The sequence below is a fragment of the Gallinula chloropus genome (genome assembly GCF_964237585.1).
Source record: "Gallinula chloropus genome assembly, chromosome: 5".
Taxonomy (NCBI): Eukaryota; Metazoa; Chordata; class Aves; order Gruiformes; family Rallidae; genus Gallinula; species Gallinula chloropus.
The window spans coordinates 6,071,629-6,097,343 of record NC_140090.1 but is presented as its reverse complement, the minus strand read 5'-3'; the positions used below and the strand labels follow the sequence as shown (position 1 = coordinate 6,097,343).

At 41.4% G+C, this 25,715-nt stretch overlaps 1 protein-coding gene across 1 annotated transcript in view; it reads right to left on the bottom strand.

Annotated features, from left to right (window-relative positions):
* Nucleotides 1–25,715, bottom strand: part of LOC311192972 (von Willebrand factor D and EGF domain-containing protein-like) — a gene marked incomplete at both ends in the record, with an annotated part of 188,717 nt that overhangs the window by 114,645 nt on the left and 48,357 nt on the right. The window contains 6 exons of the mRNA XM_084265664.1: nt 5,394–5,467; nt 8,241–8,458; nt 12,113–12,248; nt 13,468–13,557; nt 21,441–21,673; nt 24,260–24,488. Coding sequence (XP_084121790.1) covers nt 5,394–5,467; nt 8,241–8,458; nt 12,113–12,248; nt 13,468–13,557; nt 21,441–21,673; nt 24,260–24,488 — 980 coding nt within the window. The remainder of the gene's footprint in view (nt 1–5,393; nt 5,468–8,240; nt 8,459–12,112; nt 12,249–13,467; nt 13,558–21,440; nt 21,674–24,259; nt 24,489–25,715) is intronic.

The window sequence follows — 25,715 nt, the reverse complement described above, 5'->3', positions numbered from 1 at the left end:
AGAGCACTTGTTAGTGAAGACTGAGGCAAAAAAATTGTTGAGTACCTCAGCCTTCTCTATATACCCGGTAACCACGTCTTCTGTTTTCTTCCAAAGGAGGCCCACACTTTCCCTAGACTTTCTTTTATTGCTGACATACCTATAAAAGCTTCTTTGGTTGCCCTTGAAGTTCCTGGATGGATTTAATTCTATGAGGCCTTTAGCTTCCCTAACGTGATCCCTGGCTGCTCAGACAATTTCTCTCTATTCCTCACAGACTACCTGATCTTCCTCCCACCCTTTGTGTCTCTCTTCACAGGAGAGACAGAGGCGGCAGGATGTCTTATGAGAATCATTTTCTACACTTTCCTTTAGCAAGGGAAGCTTAGAAGGAAAGGTGTTTAGAGAGCTTGGTGGAAAATAATGCATCAGAATGGCTGTACCCAGACTAATCAGCTGTATCTGGTAAATAAGCCTGTATTAGCATATGCATATAAATACCACTGCAGTTACGAGAGCTTTTTACTGCTTAATAAGCATTGACAGTGGACCCAATCCAACTCTTCTGGAAGTCACTTAGCGTCCTTCAATTAAGTCATGGCATAGATTGCAGAGCACATAACAAATCTGCAATGTGTCTAAATTGAAGCTTTCAGCTGCCTTTGAATTACTTGAATGGATAATTGAATGTAGTCAGGTAAACTTTTGTGATGTTTATACAACTGTATTTGTGGTAATGATTCTTTGGAAAACATTTGAGAAATTGCTTGTGGCACGAAAAGCATGAAGTAGGGTTGCTGGAGCTCTTGCATGAGGGAGCTCTGCATGTTCCTTGAGAACCAGGCACCACTGTTTTTGTCTAGATTGCCCTCCAAAGTGCATCTCCCCATTCTGCTGCCCTAATAGCCTGTAGCAATGGATATATTGGGTGGAAAGTTGTTCCTCCCCATCCATGTGTTTCATTTGTTTTTCAAGTTCTTGTCCCAGCATGAAGTCATGTCTCAAGTTGTGTGATGCTCAAGGGATCATAAAATGCCCCAAAGTCTTCAGTTATGACAGTGAGATGCTAAAGGAATCATTTCTGTTGCTTTACAATAAAAAAGGGAGAGCAGGGAATATAAATATATGTAAACAATTGCTACTAGTGGCATTAGATTAAAGAACACAGTATAGTTACTATTCACCAAGCTACACTTCATCCTTTTATTAACTCAGTTATTACTGTGTCTGTTCCTAAAGTTTCATCCGCCACAGTTTTGCCACCAAATAATATGATTTGCTGACATGTTCCTTCAGGCTCCCTCTTTCCATGCTACTGAGAGCTCTTCTGGGCTAGTTGTGACTCTGGTAAGTGCTGGGTGATGCAGAAGAATGTCCTCTGGCTTCAGAGCAGTCATTGTTGAGGACTGATTGTGATGTTCTCAGAGAGAGAAGCTGTAGGGTTATGTTCAGCAGTCATTGGATGCTCGAGGTGGTATAAACTTCTATAGACCATCAAAAAGAACAACACCTCTGGGACGGCTACTTCTGTCCAGGACTCAGTTGTGTGCTACTGTGATCAATGCCATTAAACCCCACCACAACTGTTAAGCTGTGCAAGCTGAGGGATTTCGTTATTGTGCAGGAAACTATACCAGTCCCCCTGAGATAATACTGATGGATAAATTAGCATAAATGTTTGAGAAAAGTAAAAAATTTTTTTTTTCTTTTTTAAAGTTTAAATGCACAATGATATGAACGATATATATACAGTTCCCCAATCAACAAGTATTTTCCTTTTTATATTTTGCCTTAAAAGGATTTTCTGCACATTTAGTTTTAAGCTGGTTCTTCGTGTTTAAGAATCTACAATTTATGGCATGAAAAGCTTTTATATTTATAATGTGCCATAACTAGTAATGAGGGCTATACTTTTGTTTTACCAGGCTTTCACATTTGTTTAATTTAGAAGGTACTTTGCTATAAAAGGAAGTGCTCTCTCTGGATTTTAGTTAGCATAATTAACGCTATTTCACATCTATGCTCCAATATACACAAATTGATTGTGCTTACACTGTAAAATATGGCACATTCTGCTTTGATTTTCAGCCACTTCCTTTGGTCAGAAAGAATGAAAAGATTACAAGATAAATATTTCTACAGAAATGTATTAGCAAGAGGCATGCCATGAGGGAGCGTTATCATTAGAAGTCAGGTATTCCGGTTATCTAACGAACAGCTAACTGCCTCAGCTGTAATGTGAGCTCAGAATGTCAGATTAAAAATCATTGAAAAATGTCACTAGAGAAGTCACAAAATGAAGTATCATTGTGAAACCTTACCAAGCTATCTATACATTGGGAGTGACCCTTTCAGTATGAAAATTTTACTATCAAAAAAAGAAAGATCTTCCAGTCTTTTGATTTTCATGATGTTTTTCAATTTTCCAACAAATCTGCTAAAGAAATCACCAGAATCCATTTTTAAAAAATTAAGTTAAATTTTTGAGCTTTGCTTTCCATTTTAGAAATGAAAAAAGGTTACAAATCCTATTTTTGTGTCTACTTTGGTCCTTGCTTTTCTCTGCTGTGCATCCTTCCTCCCCTTTGCTGCTGCTGCTAACAGGAAACTAAGAAGAGGTAAGCAGCTCTGTGTAAGGCAGTGGTATGTTTATGTACATTCCATTTGCCTAGAGAATGCATTTTGCTGCTGACAATGTTCTCCATCTTCAGACTTCCCCTTGCTTTTCCTGTGGTAGCCCTTCTGTGACGCATCCCCAGGACTCAAGTAGGTGGAGAGGGTGCAAAGAGACAAGTGATCACTACCCATCTACAGCAGTTCTGCCTACATTTTGATCTCAGAGTCTGCTGACTCCTGGTAAGATGGCCTACGGGCTTTGTGGTGGAACAGATGGATTTCCTTGGGTTATATTGTTTGATGGATACTCTGCTGTTGATCTCAGAAAATGTTTTGATAGTTTATTAAGCTTTTTTTGCTTCTGTCTTTGTGGCCATATAGAGGTGGGTAAAGGCTACTATTTGCTCCAGTTCTCTTTCACTGATTTTGGATGTTTCTTTTTTTTCTCATGTTAAGTTCTCACCTGAACCTGTGTCTTCAGATCACTTATAGTCAGCACAGTTCATAAGGACCAAGAACTGATCCTCCACTCATCCTCTCATCCTATTGCTTCATAGTCCCTAGCAGAAGCTTTCTGTCTTCTCTTGCTTTGCCTTTTATGATCTGCAGATCAGTCTCTTTCTGGTACATTTTTATTCTATAGTTTCCCACCTCATACCTTTCACCACCAAAGAGGAATACTTCAGCTCCATACCTCTGTGCCAGCCTGTATCCTTAGGTTATAGGTTTCTGTCAGGACGGGTGCAAGAACTGCATTCCCCATTCCTTAGATCTGGAGCCTTAAAATCATTTGCTAATGTCTTAACATGTTTTTGGATAGGCAGGCAGAGAAGTTGCTTAACTGATGTGTAATAGGGTGGCATAATCATTACAATAATTGAAAGAGAAATTATTTACAATAATAAATGGGAATATAAGTAGGAGTAATGGGATTGTGAAATGATGGGTAAGAAACTTGGCTGAATATCAAGGAGTGATATATCTTAGTGAAATAACCTAGTTATTGAGATGGCAGAAACCCCATCAACTTAGCTCATTTAAAGCTGCACTGGACAGAGCAATAATGAATGTCCATCCATAAGGAGGAAATGTGCTATTATCAAGGACCCAAGCTAATCCTGGAATTTTTTTGTTTCAAGGCTGTGAAACTCTGAGGTGGAGTGCCACAGAAGGATAGGCTTTTCCATACTCCCTGTGCTTAAAAACATTCCTCTCTGCTATCAATAGCAAGGTTGCAAAATGAGCTATTCAGATTAAGGGCTTTATTTTATTTTAGAACTTTTTTCCCCATGGAAGCTACTCAAAAACATACTACATGGCTGAGAGCATTCCCCCATTCCAAGAGGCACTTTTCAGTAATTTATGACCTCCTAAACACAACCACCTGACTGATCACTGTCCATTTGTAGCCCTAAATCAGGAAGGGATATTTTAGAATGTAAATATAGAGAGAGTTTTGAAATAATATCCTGATCTAGATGATTATACCAGAGCTGAAATAACTACAGATGTCATGAGGTAGAGGAATGCCCTTGCATCTCTTGCATCTCTTCTGCAGCTTCTACAAGTTGAGCAGCCAAACTTGCATGAAACCTGTGCTTGACCACTTTATGGTATTCAGCAAAGCAGGAGGGAAACCAGAGAGCCCTTAATATGCAGAGCCAATCCCTTAGCTGAGACTACCCAGTTTAGGTGACATCTTTCTTTGGGGCTGACATATAACCTTTAATGGAGGCACTGCCTTCCTCTCTCTCATTTCATCAACAGATTTCTCCAACTTCAATGTCATTTCAGATGCTACCACTGCACTGAAATTGGGACATGGGGATATGAAAATTAGAATACCATGCCTGCCGAGCCCCAGTGGACTCTGTGCACCTAAAGTCATTATCTGTACCATTAGGAGGTTAACAGCAGAATGACAAACCTGGAATGTGATCTGAAATATTAGCTACTTTGGATCAAACTTGCTAGATGCAAACTTCAGAAATATTCCATTATATTAAAGAGGTGGGGTAAAGAGACTCATGAATGATTAGGGAAGCTAACTGAAGAGGAGATCTATCTATACAGTATGGGTTGTCTAACACAAAGATACTACTTTTGGTGCACTAAGTCTTTAAGCAACTTCTTGCTGGGGAATATAGGACTTATGGGCAATACAGGAGGATGTTCAATTGTGTTTTTGCACTCTTTCCCTGAGATTTGTCACTTATCACTTCTGGAAGTATTTTATCTGAGACAGTGCAGCCATCTTTATGGTTTGTTTGATTGTGATTATGACTGTCAACTCCATGCAGAAATGCAGCTGTGCATAAACCAGCTCTGGAAGTAGATAGAAGAATGTAAGAACATCCTTGAGCTGAGTGACTTTGCATCAGCGGTTAATAAAGTGCTGGGAAGGACCAGGCTGTCCCCACATGCTGTGCTGCTACAGCAGTGTAATTTCTCACTTGGGTGGAACTGGGCTAACACGAGACCGCATGGTGTAGATACACTCTCAAAGTCAGTATTGACTGTTCTTTTCGAAGAACACTTTGGAATCCGACCTTTCTCTTCTAAAAGTTGTCCAGACTCAAAGCCATTGCCACCTCAGATTGAATCCATTTCTATTCTGTTAAAAGGAGCATAAACAGCTGGAAAGGAACCATGGATATTATTGAAGCACTACATTAATCACCCCAAGAAAACTAGTACAATGCTCTTTTGATGTACTAATGTAAAACCAAATGCATGCTGCATCCAGAAACTGAAAACTGCAGTAATTGAGCCAAATTATTTCAAAATAGAATACTCACCATCCATCAAAAGTGATAATGTGTGGATCAGTGAAAGAGTAGCAGTTCCCTGTTGGGAGGTCTCGAACTGTGACCTAGTTAAAATGAAATGTGTAATGAATACAGTCTACACAGCAGTTTTTCTTCATTACTGTTCCTCACAAAACATTAGGGGCAGGATTCATGTGTCAAGTACAAACTAAAATCTGACTTCTAAAACATGATTGCGAGTGGGTACAAAATAGGCTTTGCTTTCAACCAACGGAGTTTAATCACTTGCAATAAGGGAGTTCAAAGTGCTCCTGTTCTACCTGATGTAATGCACTGTCTTTCTTTATCTGGTAGAAAGCAAATCTTTTTTTTTTTATTAAACTTTTTTTCTCTAAGAAGTAGATCATTCACTGAAATTATCAAGAGAGTAGAGTGCTCATTAAATTGTGCTAAATTTAATGCCTGAAGTATGGTGTAAGGTATGCTATAATTAAGTAGCATTAGCGTATTTTAGTTGTAGTCACTGCCTGCCCCTCAATTTGACCTTAAATTCCCTGATACAGCATATGAATAGCTGATTTATATATTTGATGTGCAGGTTATTGATCGGGTACCAGTGACAAGGGCCCAAATCAGGCTGCTGGAGCTGCCTGTTTTCGGCATGTGAATAAAAGTGGAAAGGATCTATTATAGCAACAGAGATCTTCAGCTGCATCAGCTCATGGTTACTTGGACACAAGCTGCCTTCACAGACAAGATCTGAGAGTCCTGGAGGCCTGCAAGGAGCAGATATGCCTGCAAAAACCAGAAGCAGGGCATCTCCCTTCGAAGTTGCAGCACCTGAATCTCAGGTAGCGCTAGACCCGCATTGCAACGTCTGCTCAAGGTGGTGGTTTTCTCATGGTTGAATACTCTGCTTTCCAGTTCTCAGACCCACAAGACTGGCTTGTGCAGTGGTTTGCAATACGAAGAGCTCCCGGTCATACTGGTGGGAGTGATGGAGTGTTATGGTTTTCCCACATCCAGCCTGCCAGGCTGATTTCTTGACCAGGGCTGTTAATTCTTTGCTCGCTCGTTGCCCGTGAGAAAACCAGAGGTGCAATTCAGTTAGTTCTGCCACGATCCGCGGAGCGGGGAAGAAGAATGGCAGCTATATCCTTGTGCAGTCTTTCTGTGACAAGGCAGAATTTAGCTATTAGGAACATTGGTGAAATTAAATAAATGAATGAGAGGGTGAAGATAGAACCATGCTCCTTGGCCAAGTCCCTCACCTGTGGCAATACATCATCTCTATTTCAAAACGTCCCGTAACCGTTGACCAGAGACCCTGCTTAGACACCCCCTGGTGTCTGGCATCCCAAACTGTTAGAGTGATGGGATGGAAGAGTGAAAAATTGAACGTCTCTTTGAACAGCATTCTGATCTGAAGTCAGTTGTGTCATTTGCATCTTCACTGTAATATAAAGGATTGTCTCAGACTTTCCCTGTTTTTCTCCATGGCTGCAACCTTCCTATATAAAACCTATGGAAAAAGAAATCCATGTGTCCCTTTCTGCTCATCTCCTTTCTTGCCTGATACTATTGAAGGATGCAAATTCTAATGGTAGGCAGTCTTATTTTGCTGAAGAAATCCACTTTATCAGGTGTCTGAACGTGTCAGGATGTTCTGCCTACCTTTTCCATTAAATTTTCAGATAAATCAAAATTATTTTAACAAGTCTGAAGGACTAAAGGATATCTGGATTTTAATATGTGGATTTTTTTTCCTTGATATGTTGCAGGAAATTTGTTACATTAACACCTCTAATTAACTGCAAAGCAGCAATGGGAAAATGGGGGGGAGGGAAGGTAACATCTATTATGTTTCCATAGATAAAATTTTAACTGAGAGAGATGGAATTTATTATTAAAATTGATTAATTCCATTTCAGATGTGCTACATTTTCATATTTCAATAGAAACATTTTTAATGTCAAGAAAAAATACAGGTATGTGTGTGTTCACTACACTGAATTAGCAGCAGTTTCTGATTTATGAATCTCAAAAAGTTTAAAAGAAGCCTGTGCTGGAGGGGAAAGGATATAGCCCTATCCTAGGCACTTTACCTTTGAAGACAAAAATTCTTCTGGTCCAATGTAATCTCATTCTCCCATGTTCAAATCCACAAATATCAGTGCAGTGAAATTACAGATCTCATTGAGGGTTTGTTTTTGGTTATTTAAAATGTGCCACTGCTCTGAGGACTTCAGCTGAGCCAAATCCATGTTACGGTTTCTTCTCTCAGGCGGTGGGATTATGGCTCCCAGCCGAGGCCCTGAAACAACTTCACAGGCAACGGGCTGTTCCCTACTCGCTGCACTCCTTTCTAGGCAGGGAAAGAATGACTTTGCCTCCCTGATTGATTCTCCTTATTTTTCTTTTGGAAGGGACCGAGCAGCAGCATGTGTCATCGAAGGTGTCCCAGGGGTCCTGGCATGGTCACAAAAGGACCACTGAGTCCCCGTCCTCCTTTCTCCTGACCGAGGCTCCACTTCTCCTCTGCCTTTTCAGCAACTGTTCTTCAAACTCCCAGTTTTCCCTCTCCCTCCTTCACAAAAAGATGCTAATTCCCCCACCCAGTTTCTCCCTCTCTCCTCTTCCAGCATTCACAAGCACAGCTGGTTGCATCTATAATCCAGCTGTTGGCCTTACTGACGTGCTAACAAACAATCAAACTCGAATCTGTTCAAGCACGAGGCTTTACACATTAATTTTCTTGGTGTTTTGGTTTAGTCTGCTGACCACAATCCCCAAATGTTTATATGCTTAAGGTTTATCTTCGATACTAAATCTCCCGCTTAAATCTGACACATTTTCCAAACTATTTTAGGACCCGACCTTCACATCCTTGGGTCTGTAAGCCCTCCAAAGCAAATCCCTCTGTCCGACTGGCTCAGCTCTGATGCGGCTGATGCGGTTCCCATCCTGAGCAAAGTCTGTCACGGCTGTCACTGTCAGCGCAGCTGCTGCACAGCTGCTCTCCGAGCAGGGCGCCCGCAGCAGATCCACCCGGCATGCCGAAAGGGCGATGTTTGGGGGCCCCAGTAACTGGCTGTCTAAAACGAACACGAAGACCGAGTCTGACAAGAGTTATCCAAACAGTTGCCCGTACCCTGTTCAGCGTCCAACACAAACGTTTCACATTCCACAACACACATGCCTTGAAGCCAGATGGGGTTTGCGTGAAGGCAGTTGCGACCGACTCAATCTGGCATCCCTCTGCACATTTGACTGTGCTTTTTTGTTTGTTGGGTTTTTTTTTTTTTTTTCCTTTTCTCCCCTGCAGTAGACAGTTTACTAAAAGCCAGTGGTGCTTTTCTTTCCACAGGTGTTAATATTTCTGGAATGACAGTCTTATCTTTATGGGTCCATGCCCAGGGAATGAAGACGAGTAGCTCTCATGACAAAGAAAGAGATGAGTCTGTGTTTCTGGAAAACATTTATCTTTCACTAGCTTTATTATAAAGAGGTATCTGCCAGGAGTTAATTTAAAGTAAAAGGATTTTTTTGATCTAGTAAAGAGATTTTTTGATCTAGAAAAAGAGGGTTCCTGAGTGAGCTTTCAGGGAGCTTTGGATTCACGACAGGAAGGCAAATGAAGCAGATCTGAATTTGTATTTTTCTCTTAGGTTATAGTACTTTGCTTTCTAATCTATAAAATGGTGGTGGTTTTCTTTCAAGATTTCACAGAGACATATTGAGGATAAATTTTTTAAAATAATGTGGAAAACCAATAAGCTATGGTGGCTATGTAAGTAATTGTGATGGGCAAGGAAAAGTCGGCTGGTGGCAAAGTCAATATGGCAACAGCAACCCAAGTTATTCATGCAACTCTGCCTCTGCACATTGCATGTATCCTAAAGGAAGCTCTGCTAGCAGCAAGTCTGTCACTGTCCACTTCTCTCGGGCCCCTGACCCTTCATACTGAGATCTCAGGTAAAGGACAAATCTGGATTTTAATTTCCATAGTTTGGGGGTTTTTTATTTGTAAAAACACTGAATTATGTCAGCATTTGGTTCTGAGCCATCTGGTCTGCATTTACATAGTGTGCATCTGCTCTGGGAAAAGTCGTCCAACCCATTGTGAAACCTTTGGTGGGTAAAAAATAAAATCGTGGCCCTACTGAAGCCAGTCAGGATCTCTCTGCTGATTTCAGGACTGCAAGCACTTGTGCCAAGTATTTAGTTTTCTGTCCCAGACCATTAATTATCAGCTGGTAAGAACAAAGTCTAGAAACGGAGGCAATGGAATTAATCTGGTATGAAAATAACTTATTTTCATATCATTTTCCCATTTATAGACTTGTTTAATAATTTATAGGGGATGGCATTCAAGTATTTTAAGATGGTATTTCTAACATGATCGAATAATCAATGTTATATTCCTTATGGAAAAGACTCATAAAATATAATTTGCATTAACCCTGTAGAGTTTTATAAGAACCAAACTAAAATCCCACAAATATTAATAGCATATTATCCCTGATATCAAACCCTTAAAGGCTGCCTCACATCTTATAGAAAAGTCCTGGCTCCTTTTCAAGGTTCTCGATTCAATTAAATTGGAGATGTCCATGAGGAATAGTTATTGCCATTAAACCCCCATGAGCTGTGCTCACAGCCCAGAACAAAAGTTTAAAAATCAAAGAAAACCATCTTGTCAAAATAGTGATGATAAACTTAAGAGGAGCCGAACTCCGGTGGCTCTGCTGTGCCATGGCATTCATTATGATATTGTCTGAACTTGGAGAGATATTTCTGTGCTTGTAATTAGCTTTCTTATCACTTGTTCCCTACATAATTAGCACAACAGTGTTGTTTTATGGATTCAGTCAGACAAGGAGCTTGTCAGTGCATTTATTTGGTATAAAGGAATCTCAGCTAAGGCTGTTGGTATTTTCAGTGCTGTACAGCACTGTGGCTGCCAGTATGTTTTTCTGAAGGCCACACTAGTCCTACAGACAAACTAACAGATTCTACAGAAATAGAGGCTCAAACCAGGAATGGTTATGCAAACACCCAGCAGCAGGTACTTGACTTCAAGTATATACAGATATCCCAATTGATCCTAAATTCCCCAAGTGCCATCCAAGGAAATAGCCTCAGGATGGAGCAATCAAGGGCTGGTTATGAGCTTAAGCTGCAGAAATGAGTTGATTAAAAGTAACAAAAAATTTCCACTTTGGTGACAAGTTCCTTCAAAGATTAGTTAATTGGTTGAGTTGTGTCTCCATTCTGGGGACCTCCTGGCACTGACACATCAAGCTCATTGACAGCTTGAAACTACAGCTGCCTCTGCAAGTCTGGCCTCACCTCTTTCTTCCAGTCAAAAGGGTGTTGTGGGAGTTGAGAGGAACCCCCCCAACGAAAGGTCAACCTCAGTTCCATCTATCGAACTCAGCCTCCCCCACATGAGAGCGTCTGGACCATGCATTCATTATCAGTGAGATTTTGAAAGGCTTTATTGATGCCTAATAAAATGTGAGTTAAAAAAAAAAATTGGCCTTGACAGTTTATGTGACTAATTCTCATTTGATCCTCATAAACCGGGTAAGTGCCTAAAATGCTTGGAGTCTGTGGGCACGTCCCACCACACACCAGCCTGCGTTCTTAGCTACCTCTCTATCTAAGAAAATGTGTTCTGATGCATTCAGAGAGATGTTTGCCTGATGGACTGGCAGAGACTCTAAGACAAGAGCAGTATGTAGAACAGAGCAGCACCAGGCCACTGAGAAATGCAAAGTACTCCACATACAGGAGCCAACACAGCTGCTGGAACCATAAGGTGCTGTTCAGTTTAAGATCATTGTATTACAATACCATTTTTAGTATTTTTTTCCTACTGTCTAAGCACTTTGGTGGTGATGGGGAGAGAAAGGAGAGGGATTTAGAAAGGGAAAAATAGCAGGAACTGTCTGGGGTTTGCCAGCGTTTTTATTTGGGCTGGCTTTGTGCAGGTAGAGCAACTGTGCCTGCAGTTCTGTCTCTAAGCATTTTTCTCATTGAGACACCTACAGAAGAGAAATAAATGCCTTGTTAGGAAAAGGGTTGGGGCTTTTATTTGTGCAAATGGAAAGTAAATATACATATGACCCTCCCCTTGGTTAGGCATGATATCCCATCAGATTAATTTGAGGAAAGCATTTACTGATTAAAAGGGACAGAAATTTTTAAGTCACATTGTCAATGTTTTCAAGGAAAAAAAAATAAAATCCCAAAACCTTTAGAAAGAGAATAATATATAAGCATAAGATTGATTTTTTTCCTCCTTTATTAACTTAGACAAAAATTGTAAGCTGGCAAAAGAAAGAAAAAAGGCTTCAGTACACATTTACTGAATAATAAATCTGCAGGTGAGCTTCTTATTGATAATTAATGAAATTATTCTAGCTAAGACCATTGCTGCTTCAAAAACTTTAAATGGAATTTTATACTCCTGGAATTTGAAATAAATTCTTCTACTCATAGTTATTTCACCCATGAATCTCAGTGGACTACCATTCAGGTTATTATAGCTCAGATTTCTTCTTTCTTCCTAAAAACCTGAGTGATATTATCTGCACAAGCAAATACATGGCTTAGTTTCTTGATTTTATGCCTTCCACCCTTTGTTGTTATTTAAGTGTTATAATTTCTATTGGAATTCATCAGAACATAAATGCAGGAAAAGGTAATCACATTGATTTGATGCTGATACATAAAACTCTTACCCAAATCCTCAGTACTTAGCTGTAAGGTAACTTTACAGGAATCATCATGCCCAGGACAGGCAATGGGTATGGTGCTCAGAACGGTCAAAACATGCTCTTTGCCATCCTCTGCAATTAGTAGTGATTCTGGTAAAAACTGGAAATAAGAAAAATCATTCTTAGATCATTTTGACAGATTAATTAGGCAATACTGCTATTTATGAAAATTTGAGTGGTTTTAATCAATTACGAAAAGATATAATTGCTTGTAAAATAATAATCATCTTTGTAATAATGATCTTCAACTTTACAAAGTGCAGTTGTTGTTAAAATACTTCAACATCCTTGGCAATTAAGAAAATGTTTGCGGTTGTTATATATAGTGTCTAATTGCTTCTCATCTTCTAATCTCAAAACAGGTTTTTCTTAAGCCTGCAAGCAGCATGTTCCCATAGGATCTCTTCATTTCCAATATCCCTGGTTACAAGGAGCTCCTATTCCAAGGCACCAGAAGAAACAGCAGCAATATTCCCTGTCTGAAGTACAGCATTACCTCACAGCGATGGACGCTGTTTGGACTCAGCCCCAGGTATGAAGTGAAGGCAAGTTTTGCCCAATTCCTCTTCCCTGCTCTGTCAGGAAGAAGGATTTCCCTGTACATAATATATTACAGCTCATGCTCTGGGGAGAGAACCAGTTCTGTCCATCTGTTTTCCTGGGGCTGGCCAGAAATGGGAATTTCCATTCCCTGGGAAATTATTACATTTAAAAAACGACCCAAAATTGTTCTTCAACCATCACACAGAGTGGGTTGCCAGCTTTTTCAAACGCTGTTCAGAGAGGCATGAAACTTGGACACTCAGAAGATCTCAAATTCTCCCAGACTGCCAGACTCAGCCTAACCCTTGAGTGCGATCTGACTTGGGTTGTGCACTCAGTGTGAATTTATCTTCAGCGATTTCATTTCAGAAGTGCCTGACCAGATGATGATGGGTAAAAATTAGTTTTCCTTTCCACTTTCTTCTGGTTTAGGTACAACAGAATTCTGCATCCTTTTAGGTGCATCTTCCCATTACACACAACCACCGGAGTACTTTGGGGTGTATTTACTAGAAGACGTAGTTTTGCACGTTCCTTACAGCACATTAGTGTCAACACCTGCACACAGTGCTGATGGGTGCTTCAGGGCATTTTGCAAACAGACTGAAAGCCATATAATTTATCAAGGCATTTTCTCCAAGTGAACATAAAAGCAGCACTGGTTGCGATCATCAAGGCTTATGTTTCCTTGTCCGGGCTTTTTGGAGCATGTCAGATACTGTATAAATATTCCTTAGGGATATGCCAGGTCAGTCAGTCAGAGCCATCAGCATTACCTTAATCCCAGCATAGAAACCTTTGCTCTCTTCAGGCAAGGACCGCTGCTCAGGAGTGTCCCTCGTAAAAGCGGTGACGGTGCAAAAGACCTGTAGTAAATAAACAGCGTTTGCTATAGCTTTTCTTGAAGGAAATTAATGTAATTACATGAGTTCCTGTAGATCAGAGTCTTTAAGCTTTTTTTTTTTTTCCTGCTGTTGAAACATATTTTTGGGTGTTTAAGCTCTGAAAACGTTTATGCATAAATCTTGAGGTTTGGAAGAGTTTTTCAGCAAAGAAAGATGGCTTCTGGCTCCACAATGAGCAACACTGAATGCTTACAGTGTGCTTTCTCCTGCAGTTTTTCAAGCACCTTGGTTACTGATATTAACTCGTTTTAATTAGGGAGAATTACATTGCTCAAAGATGTTTCTGTCAGGATTAGGACATTAGCCCTTGGGATCCTAGACTGGATCAAATATTCCCCCCCCCCCCCATGCCACATTTATAAGCATTTTTTCTTTTTTTCATTTGAATTAGCTTGATAGTCATGTGGCCTCAGAAACTGTGTCAGCAATATAAGCAGTTCTTTTTTTTTCCCTTATTGCATTATAAAAGATGATGCAGATATACCTACAGGGTCTATATTGTAAAAAAAAAAAAATATATATTTAACATCCCCCCCAACCAAAAAAACCCACCAAACACAGTGTGCCAGGCCACTTATGTTTTATTCCTAGCATAGTCACGCAACCTTTATCTCTGCTGAGCCTGCACACCATCTGCCATCTTAATGTTTCATTGGTTTCAGAAAACCCAAACTGCTAACATCATTTCTAGGATCATAAGATTAAACTACAGAAATTTTCCTTAAAGCAAACGACAATAGGCTCTGAAACTGTACTCCTGAATTTTTTTCTTTGCCTCTTCTCGGAAATGGAGTAACAGATTGTGACATACTAAATCAATTCCAAATAGTCAGATGGCATATTTATAGCTACTGCCTTTTTTTAAGCCTCGAGTAACCCATGAGGAGGAATTGGACTGATCTAATTTATTTTCCTTTGTGATAAACTCCTTTGGATAGATTTTCTAGCATCACTCAACAGTTGTGCTGCTCTTGGTAGCCCTCACCTGCCAACTCAGACATGACCCTCATGACCAGTAGCAACAAAACAGGCTCAAACCCAAGATATGGTCATATGGCATGTGTTGCATAGCACTCTGGAATATTTCTTTTACCACAATCATTATCATCAAGCCACGATATTCCTCCAAACTGAAGCATCTTCTTTCTTAGGCCATTTGTGCACAGTGAAAAGGCCCCACCAGCTCTATGGTGTCATAGGTACAGGTATGGAAAGATCAAGTGCTTTCTCTGATCTCCAGGTGGATCATTCCCAGTCCAGCTCAGTTCTAGGTTTATGTCCCTTTTTTTGGGGCCTTTTTTTTACCTTCACTAAGCTTCTCCCTTTTGCTGACAGCTCCAGCCAGTTTAGCCCAGTGAAAATGGTGTTAGTTGTTATGTTAAGTAGATGGAAGCCTTGAGATCCTACTGGGTGTACTGGGGGACAACAGGGCCTCCAAGAGATACTTGTCAGCAAAAATGCCTCAGACACTTTGTAGTTAGCCAGCTTGCCTCCAAAGGAGAACAAGCCCTTGCCTCCTCAGGTAATAAGTCCTTGTTATCATTAGAGATTTATTGTCTCCAAGCATTCCCTAAAGGCTTGTGTTCAGCTCACAGAGTTTTCAAAAAAGTTCTTCCGCTGTGAAGGCAGAAGGCAAGTGTTGATCTCCCTCCTGCTGCTTCTCCTGCAGCTGCCATGGGGAGACTCTGCAAAATTGGGATCTGACAAGGCAGTGACAGCAGAGGAGTTCAGATCATGTGTATTCCCCTCGGTTAAAAGAAACAACCCACCACAAGCCAACCCTAAAACAATCCCCTTGCAGAGCTCGCTGAGCACCTGCATTGCAGATACGATATTTAAACGGGGTGTTTGCACTTTTGGCTTTGATGCCTTTTTACCCAAAATATCCCCTCTAAACGTGCCACCTGCCAAGGTGGGAGCTGTAGTGAGAGGCAGGAGGGTCACACACAAGGCTGCCTGGTGCCAAGGGAGGCATCTCCCCGTGATCTTCGCCAAAGCGACATCCCGGGATGTGTCAGAACCCAGCCTCATTCCCTGCGAGCATTGTATTTTCTCACATATATATTTTAGAGGTATATTTTATTGATAAAGTGCTGAACACTAAAAAAAAGATAAAAATGACTCTGTAACGATACACAGAGATATTCTTAGACCACCAGTCCCTTCCAGTTCTTTCTGCAGCACTTTAGGCGATTAGCGCAGACTTTGCGAATCCGAGACAGACGGACAGCCGTCACGAGCTACATTTTTATTTCTGTCTTTTATATCATTCCTCCTCTTGTAGTGCCTTTACCTTGTTAGGTACACACTTCACAACCAGCAGATATGAGGGACACACTTCACAACCAGCAGATATGTTCATTGGCTACTGAGCTACAGGTTGACAGTTTGTCACATCATTATTATTATAGTCACTCAGAGGAGGGTTGGGGTTTTTTTTTTGCCTTCAGCTAAATACTAGCTCTTTTTCTTCAGTTAAGTAATCAACTTTTCTTTCTCTTCTTCCCCTCCCCCCATCTCAGGATGCAGCCTTTTTAAAGCAAAGAGATAAAAGCATCACTGACAGCAGTATGCCGATAGCCGTGACAGGTTAGGCAGTATTTTTCCACAAACTCATTGGATCTGTGAAAAAAAAAAATCTATCTCAAATTATGTATTTTCATCATCCTTTCTAAAGGGACAGAAGTGCAAGGGTGCCCTCAGACAGGATGATTGCATCACTTCTGGGTACGGGGTGCTCATTTTCCCCCATGTGCCAGCAAATCTTCGTGTTGGGTAAAAAACTACTTTTAGGTGTAAAATTCTGTTCAGAAAGGGTCCTGGTAGCTGAGAGTTTTCTCCTTTCCTGTGTGTTGGAGCAGATTTCCACCCTTAAGTGGACTCAATCAGATTCCTTCCCACTTTGCTGTGAACCCTGTGAACATCATATTTAGCTAAAAGCAGAATTCAGTCATTAATTTGTTGGGGGTCAGGTAGCTCTGAGAAACAATTTGGTAGAGTATTTTAATCCTAGGACCTGTCATCATCTCCAGCAAATTTCCCTCTAACAACTTGCACGTCAAAATGTGGGGGGGTTTCTGAGCTCTCAGGATCCAAAGCCACCCAAGTCAGCTGTTTATACTCATTTCAAACATAAAGCCGCCTCCAGTTTCACCCTTTTCCCTGCCCCTAATTACTTCTGGATGTAACACAGGGATTGTCTGCGGCAGCTTGAGTGTGTAGTGAGAGATGCAGGGCCAAGGGCAGAAGCAGCTGAAAGAAAGTCACAATCACGTTTGTGACCATCTTCTAAAGCAGTGTGTGGAGGGGGATGCTTCCTGGCACACCCAGAATGGACATGCCTCCACTTTCAACAGCATCTCCTGATCCTCCACCAGGCACATGTGAAGGCCCTTAGGTTTGTAGACAACTTCAGGAGCTCTCAGAAAGGCCAACCTCAGTCAGGTGTTCCTCAAGGCACTGGCAGAAATTGTGCCACCACACACCTCAATAGCATCCCAGGAGCATTGACACTTGTCCTCAAAGTAGGGAGGGCTGGCCAATGGGAGTACTGGGTTTGGGTTTGCCCATCAAGACTGATCACATGTTTTGCCTAAGCAGTCACCAGAGAAAATAAGCAAGTGCACACACAGGTTCCTGTGTGCTGTCTCTGCTTCCTTTCCTAGTGCATCCCACTGCCTGGGGGTAGGAAGGGCAGGACACACACGTAGCTCACAGCTGTGAGGACCAGCTACCCATTTCCCATCTCTCCAGAAAGCTCCTGAGCTGTACTGTAGAGCCAGACGCCCGACAGTGACAACAGTGATGATTTAAAGTTGAAATAATTACTTTTACTGGCAGTGATCTTTCAAACACTACATACAGATGGGTACATATGAGTAGGAGTTGAAGGTCTGGGTTGTGGATGAAGGCACCTTCCTGACCCAGACATCCAGTCTTTGAGAGATGGGGGAATTCAGGGATGCTGCTCTGGTCAGTAATTTATGTTGGCTCCTCACTGGAAGCTCCCTTCTCAACATAAAGTACCACTTAGGGATACCCACCTCTTCCCATTCACTGGGCAGGGAAGTCTGTGTGCTGCTTGTAAGGTGTAGATGCCCAAACTGTGGGTGATGATTAACCCAGGATTGGATCCACCCTCTTAGCTGTATCACCCATGTCAAAAGGCAGGCTGGGGCTGCAAGGGTAAGAGTCCCTCAGCCGTACTCATGGCTTGCAGGTGAAAGGTTGGGCAGGGAATCGATCATGCCAGGGGAAAAGGTGTCTTGCAATGGCTGTAAAGGCTTCCAAGATGCTGTTGTCTGCTCTATTAAACGCTAATGGGCTGGGGTTAGAAAAGCCTCGAGGAGTCGCTCTGCTGGGAGCTGGGGAGCGCGGGACGGAGCTGTGGTTTACAGCCTTGATGAAAAGAGCAAAGGATGAGCAGACCTGAAGGATGGCATTTCTAGGGAAGCCAGGGATGAAAAAAAAATAGAAGTTCTCATTAGCTCGAAGAAATGATGTGGCTGTAGGTATCTGCAGAGAGGAGTAGGAACAAAGTCTCTGGAAAGGCTTTCCAGAGGGTAAGCAGGAAGGGGAAATTGGGGACACTCTGACTTCACGTTAATTAATAAACTAGACCTTAAAGTTCTGAAGACAAATCACTCCCTGTGATGGGCTGTTAGCTGCAGAAGGGAGGGAGCCGGTGGAGCAGCGTGACCTGCCGCTGCGGGAAGTCCAGCTCCAGCCGCTCTGCAACTCACAACATACAAAGAAGGCAGCTCCTTCCAGTTGCCAAATGGCCAAACAGTGTGCAGAGGCTGACTGCAGTTCAGTCATCTACTACGGAAAGAAATTTTCCCGGGGTCGTAGCGAGGTGTCTTGTCAGCTGCGGAGTTCTGCTCATCATCTCTCTGACCCTTTCTGCTTTAAAATCTCTGTTCAAGCCTACCCAGAGCTCTGTTTCTGCAGGGATGCTCCTCATTTTCTACCTGAAGGTTGAGCAATTGCAGGCACTGGCGTGACCTGTGAATAGGCAGGTCTTCCTATTTCTGTGGTTGTTTTTGTCAGGTCCAGTGGTTGGGATGGTGTTGGTATTTAAGAAGGGAGGAATTTTGCTCCTCTTCCCTTGCAAGTGAAAATTAGTTATTTTATATACAGAGGCACTAATTTACAGTCCCTTTCCCATTGCAGAGTAGCATGGTGAAAAGGCCACTTCTGGGACAGAGCTTGGAAAGGCCAGTTTTACTTAAAACATTTTTATTTCACACTGTGCCTCACCATTTATGTACGGTGACAATTGCCCCCTCATCGTATGAACTCTTGGATTGCTGTGCTGAGCAAAATCTGCACGGTTTTCTTCTAAACACCTTTCTTTCTTAGCATAACTCATTACTCACAGTGTGCCACTATAATTTATAGATGGCTGCGCCTCGAGGAATGAAGTGACCTCTGTCACCAGCACATAAATAAGGCTTAGGAATGCCAGGATTTTCATATCAGATGCAGTAGGCTTCTTTCAGTGTTTATACAGAAGCAGCAGCACGTTATAGATTTCTTTAAGGCTGCAATAGTTTGGCAAACATTATGTTGCCAGCATTACTGTCTGAAGTAACAAAATTGGAGCCCAAAGACAGGGGAGAAAAGCACACGTGATGGCTATTAAAAACTAACTGGCTGCTTAGTCAATACAAGTTCAGAAATGTTGGCGGGTAAATCTCCACTCTTCTCCAAGGTTTGACTGCAATTTAAAATATATCAATATATATTCTATTATGTGACTAACCTATTACCTGGAGACATTCTGACAGATAAAAAATAGCACTGATATCAGTCACCTAAAAAGTGATTAAAAAAAAGACAAACTTTGCTTGTGTCTATTTTTTTTTTTATTGAGAAATGAATAGAGAAGGTGCTGGTTTCAGATTATCAAAGCATTGAGATCACATTCAGGCTGTGGACAGGTAGACACAGAGCAGGTTAAAAATAAAGAAAGCAGTTTTCAAAACGCTGCAGAATTCTGCATACTGGGGGACAATTCTGATTTCAGTGTCACCCACGTGCCCTGGCATTGTGCAGCCATGGAGATGCTACTGGTGGAATGTGCACAGAGAAGGGGTAATATTCATTGTCTCCTCTCTAACATTGCTTTTATCAGTGGGGATTTGGCCTCCCTTTAAAGCTGCCCAAGAAAAAAGCTTTCCACCTGTATCTTTCCTGTGTGGGTGGAAAGTTATGAAGTGCCTCTGTGGCTCTGAGTGGTCCTTGGGGTCTGACTCTCCCTTTAGTGGCATCACCTTCCCTTCGCTTGCCACCCTACCAAAGCTTAATAAATTGCTTTGGGTTTACACCGATGGAGGAGAAAGGAGAGTCTGCTGCTTTGTGACTCTAAAAGGACACCCAGAGCAGGATGGCAGAATGCTTTTTAAATCTTTATCATGTAAAACTGAATTCCCAAGTTATGGCTGAGGCTTCATTGCTTGGTTTTCACCAGTGATGATGATTTATGGATAATTATAATTAGTCAAATAGGCCATGAAGACATTTAAAAAAAAAATTCTAGCAAGAAAGAGAACATTTTAGTCTCACTAAACCCACTAAATTAAACATGTGGGTTTCAGCAGAGGACAAAGAAGGGCTTACTGAGAACTTGATATAATAAAAATCGCCTTATAAAGATTTGGTGATGCTACTAGTTAGCCGAACTGTATTTTCTCTGAATCCCTCAGGATTGTTAAAACTGGATTTGAAGTGATTGCAAGTGAAATTATTTTGATGAAAATATCTCTGTAACGCAAACTTGTCTTAAACTGGCAGTTGTCTGCCTCATGTTATCATATAAGCGAGGGCAGCATCAGTCAGATTCTGAACTCAGGAGGCATAATTACAAGGAAAAATGAGAAAAAAACCCCATCATCTAGATTGTGCTACTGTTCTAAATGACTCGTCCTTTCAAGAACTGGAAAAAGCTTGTTCACATTTCTTAAATATCTTAAATATCTCAAGGAAGAGCTGCAAAATGCCAGGACTATTTCCAACCTACTTTTAACATAAGGCCATTATCCCTGTTTATTCTTTCAGTTTGTTGTAGCATCACTAATGGCTCTCTGCCTATAAAAGTTATGAACCTAATTTAACTTTAAAAGTCTTGTTTCTGTACCATGAAAGGTCATGAATTCATACAGAAGTAATTTTTTTTTCCCCCCACATCTTGTATTGGCTTCTGTGTAGGTTTTGTTGTTGAAAGTAGATCTGTGTTGCTATGTAAGACATCAAATATACTTCTTAAAGATTGTTTTGTAATGAACTCTATCTTTCAGTATGCTATTGAACCAAGAATTTGGAATCAGAGAGGCAGAACACCATGAAAAAAGACCATAAAATAAACCTCCCTCTATTTTAAAATGTACCGTCTTTCTTTTCTATGAAAAGATGTTATTGTGTCTCTGGTCTGTGAGTATAAAAATTACTGAGTACATATAGTACATCTGCCTCTACTGCAAATTCTCACTGCAAGGTACCAACAAAAAATACTAAGCAAAAATTGGCTCAGGCACATATACACATGTACCTACTACTCATACCAACTTCATGGCATTTAAGCTGTGATGTAAGCACAAATATTCAAGCTACCTTTAGAAAACAGTGAAATGGATAGCTCCTGTGAACTTGCTGTGTTCCAAAGAAATCATACAGACCCTGAATCGGGTAAATAATCCTATTGCAAAACAGTTTCAGTGTGGGTTTTTTTCCTGCAGTAGTTGTGTAATGAATGAGGAGCAGCACTAATGGAAGCACAACAAAGATTTAAGGGTTTGATCCCACTGAGCCTTCGCCCTTTTTTGCTGAAGGAGGGGTGGCCTTACCGTATCTCCCAGTCTGAGGTTTAAGCCATTCATCTCTACGTAGGAAAAGGACTGGAGGGTGGTGTCACGCTGAATCTGCTCCTTCTTGCCAGGGGTGGAGAGGCGCGACCAGACCACCATGTACTGCAGCGGTGGCTTTGAGGAGGGGTGGCTGTAACTGCACTTCAGGTGGACACGACCATGAATGAGCTCGGGATTTATCACCGGCTGCAAAGCCAGGCTGCTGAGTTTGTCTGGAGGAAGAGAACAAAAGGATGTAGCACAAGATGTTGTTTAATATTGCAGTTGTTCACTCAATGAGAAGATTTCAGGGCAACTAAACACAAGAGAAAAGCTACATATATTCCTATGATTTGTTTATTAACTATGTAAGCAAGCAAATATATTCCATATTAAATGCAAAAAATTACTAATTGGGTACTGGCTACCTATTGTTATTATGATATTATAATAAATATTTTTCTGCCTTTTTTTTCCTTACTTGCAGCAAGAGAAAAGTTATTGAAATGAAGCACTTGGATTAATAGAAATTAATTACTCTGGCAGAAGCCATCAGCTTTGCATTCCCCTGAAGCACAGCTTTTTGATCCAGGTTTTGCAGTAAGTACAGAAGAGATATGAGAAATCATTATGTTGCAGAGGTAAACTGGCTCTCAGAAAGTACCTAGCCCACAGTGCCGTGCTGTGAAGATCCTTTCCAGGCTGTTCTGGGACGTACCTAGGCTGAATCTGCTCAATATATTCTCCCTTAGCCCAGAATAATGCCACTGCTCTAAAAATACAGCTTGCTTTCTATAGGCATCAAGAAGCAATGAAGTCTGAAACTTTTCTTTCTGTTAAACTCTCCTAGAAAGTAAAAAACAAAGGGATGTATAATACTGTAGGCTGATGTTCTTTCATCTCTAGAGACCCAGACTCAAAAGGAACATGGAGCTGGTTCAGAAGCTTTGAAGGGATAAATTAAGAAACGTTTGGAGGAGTGTAGAAAATATTACAGAAGCCCAAGAGAATAAGGTACGAGGCTGTTACAGCAGAATGAAGAACCAATAGGTTAACGTCTGTCTAGAGCAAATAACAACAGGTAGGAAACAGAAACAAGTCACTGAATATATGAATAAAGGCCAGCTGATGATAGCCTTTTCTCTTTCATTTCTAAGGGAAGCTGCCTCAAACTGTGTCTCACATCATGACTTTCTGCAGGAAATTATTCCAGAAGGACAAAGTTAGGTGATTGTCCCATGGGAGGATGTGAGCAGAATTGCAAGCGCGTACGCCGCTTTTCCCAGCCATGTCCTTTCTGCCAGCCATGAAGCTTCTTAATTCATTCTGTTTTGCAGCTCAGAAGTGCTGACTGGTGTCCTGCCCCCCAGCCTCCAGAGGATGGGGCCAGGGTAACAACACTGGCAAGAAGCTGTGATGGTACCAGCTGGACCCCACTGCATAGGATGTGGTTCCACGATTCCAGATGAATTTAAAACAGTGAGTTAACAACCACAGTAAAATAAACTCGGCTGTGGGTGTTTCCCATCCAATATATGCTAATGCAAAAACACCCTAAAGACAAGACTTTAAAGATTTGGGAGAGCTGAACCTCATGGAAATGGCTAGGGAAAAGGTGAAAGCTTCAATAACACTATTAAGAAAAAGGCAGAAGGTCATTGGTTTGGGATAGATGGAAAGGGACCAACTTTCTTCTATGCAAAATGCATGCAGATTTTCATTACAAAGATAGTATGGATCAAAAGAAAGGAGAAAACTAATCACCCAAGAAGCACTGGTAAAAAAAATCTTCAAGCAAAGGTCATAGAAACCTTACAGTGTAAAAAGGCCTGATCTTAAACTGGAAAATGCATTCTGTTAAAAAGTAATTTCTGAGACAAAATCATGGAAATTAAGGAGCGGTTACATTTATTTTAATGGGTATTTTTTATTTCAAATAGTGTATTAATCTCACTTTCTGTGAGCCTTTCCTCCCCATTTCCTTCATGTGGGAATGTTAAAATATTGATAAAGATAAGAAAACAGATATCTCTCTCTCTCCAAAATTTATTTAAGCTTGGATTTTGCCTGATTGAAAGGTGATAAGCCGTTTCTCAGCGTGTCATGTCTCTGTCCAAAAAATGCTGAAAGGGAAATATAAAGGTAATTTTTCCTTTTGAGAAAGAGATGTCTTTTCTGCCTAAATCCATATGCACCTGAACATGCTCCGAAGTTCAGAAGGTTTAACGGAGTGAGCAATTGCTTTCTGCTACTCCTTTGTTTCCTAGCTACCGAACAGAGGTTAGATCTCTTGTAGTAGGCTGAAAATTATTTCTGATGAGAGTAATTATATAAATGTCACGAAAAAGATGTTATCAGTTTGTGGGTTTTTTTTTTTTTTCCAGTTTCAGAATTATCTTTTATTTGGGGGGGGTTGGGAGGGGGGGCAGAATACAGGATTACCAAAGATAAGAACAGACCTTAGAGGCAGTATCCTGGATACAGTCCCTCAGTAAAACCAAGATGCCTCTGCTCACTGGCTGTGCAACTTCAAACCAAAGTAGAGGCAAAGACAGTAGGAAAGGTTACATGTGAACTGTAACCAAGCAAAGAACACTTCAGTAGTACAAACCAAATTACATTTTGAGCCAGTGATAATAGCTGTTCCTCAGGAACACCTTGGACCACTGCTGATTTATTTCCTACACAGTCTACATCTAACTGGGAGTGATGCTTGGCTCACAAGGTCTCTGAGATGTGCATTGCAATACCAGGACCTTTGAACACACAGCCAGAGAGGTATATGTGATCTTATTGACAAATACTGCCCTGATCCCCACCTTCTGCGCAGTAGCCCATGCATCCTTGAGTAGGCTGCAGGAGATACACAAGGAATTCGCCGCAGTTCCTGACGGCGATGGGGATCCGAAACAAGCAGCAGTCCTTGGTGCCTCCAAAGAAGACCTGCCAGGTAGCACAGGCCGTGAGCCACTTGCTCTCACCGGGAACCGGCAGGGATTCAGACTTCAGCGACAGCCACACCGGAGCTTGTGTCCCACATTTGTTCATCTGAGGATGCACACAAAAGAAACTGTTTACAGCAAAAGCAGCAGGGCCCTGTGGAGAATCGCTAACACCCAAGACTTTGAGTGGGGAGGACTTTGTTTCAAGACTTTGAACTTGGAGGGTCAGTAAAAAAAGCGGTGTAGGTGGGCATGAAAATGTCTCGCCCAGTTTAGAGAGGTGTCTTTGTACAGATAAAATTCTTAAAGAAAACAATAAATGGATTCCAAAGTATTTTCCTCTGTTTTGTTTGGTTTGTATGGAAAAGAGGAAGGTGGGGTAGATCCCTTCTCTGGAAAGTACACTTTGGGCCACATCAACTGGTCATTTCCATCCGTGCTCCATCTGTGGCAGAGGGAAACAAAGGCTGGCAGAGCACAAGGGGAGTGAAGATCTTAGGTTTCACTCTTGAAGGGAAACATATGCAAAATACGGATGTATGCCAGTGGTGAGGCCCTGGCACAGGTTGCCTGGAGGAGCTGTGGCTGCCCCTGGTTCCCTGGCAGGGTTCAAGGCCAGGTTGGATGGAGCTTTGGGCACCCTGGGCTGGTGGGGGTGTCCCTGCCCATGGGTCCGTTCCCACCTAAACCAGTCTGTGAATCACATGTACAGGATATACATGATTTGATCAGTTTTTCTGGCATTTTTGTCCTTTAAGCTTCTATCTACTAACAGATTCCCTGAATACCCTGAACACAGGACATCCAAAGCAGAAAGGTTTGGTCCTACATAGTTTAAACTATGACATTTTGAGTCACGGCTGGGAGAGGTTGCACCAGATCTACCTTTCCTAACTCATATATTGATGTTCAGGCATCTCAGATCTGAAATGCCCTCTGTACCTGTCAGGCTCTTTTCACTGACTACAGGGGACATGACAATCCAAAGTTTTCTTTAATTTAAGTACCTCAGTGAGGAGATTAGGCATAATCAGAGCCTAATAAAATATACAGAGCCAATTACAACAGTAACTCGTTATTCTGCACTGTTACCTATCATTTGCCAATATGCAAAGCATACAGGTATTAGAGGGGAAATTATTACCAAACACTGACAATAATTTACTCTCAGATATCAGTCATATTCCACAGAGCATGACTGCTGCCATTGCTTTGTATTTCTTCAGAGATAGTGAAATATCTCTAGCAGCCTGACACAGGGGACAGGATTCTTCCCTGTGTGAACATTTAGGTATATATCATATTGGAAAAAAAATAATTCTGCCTTTTTTTC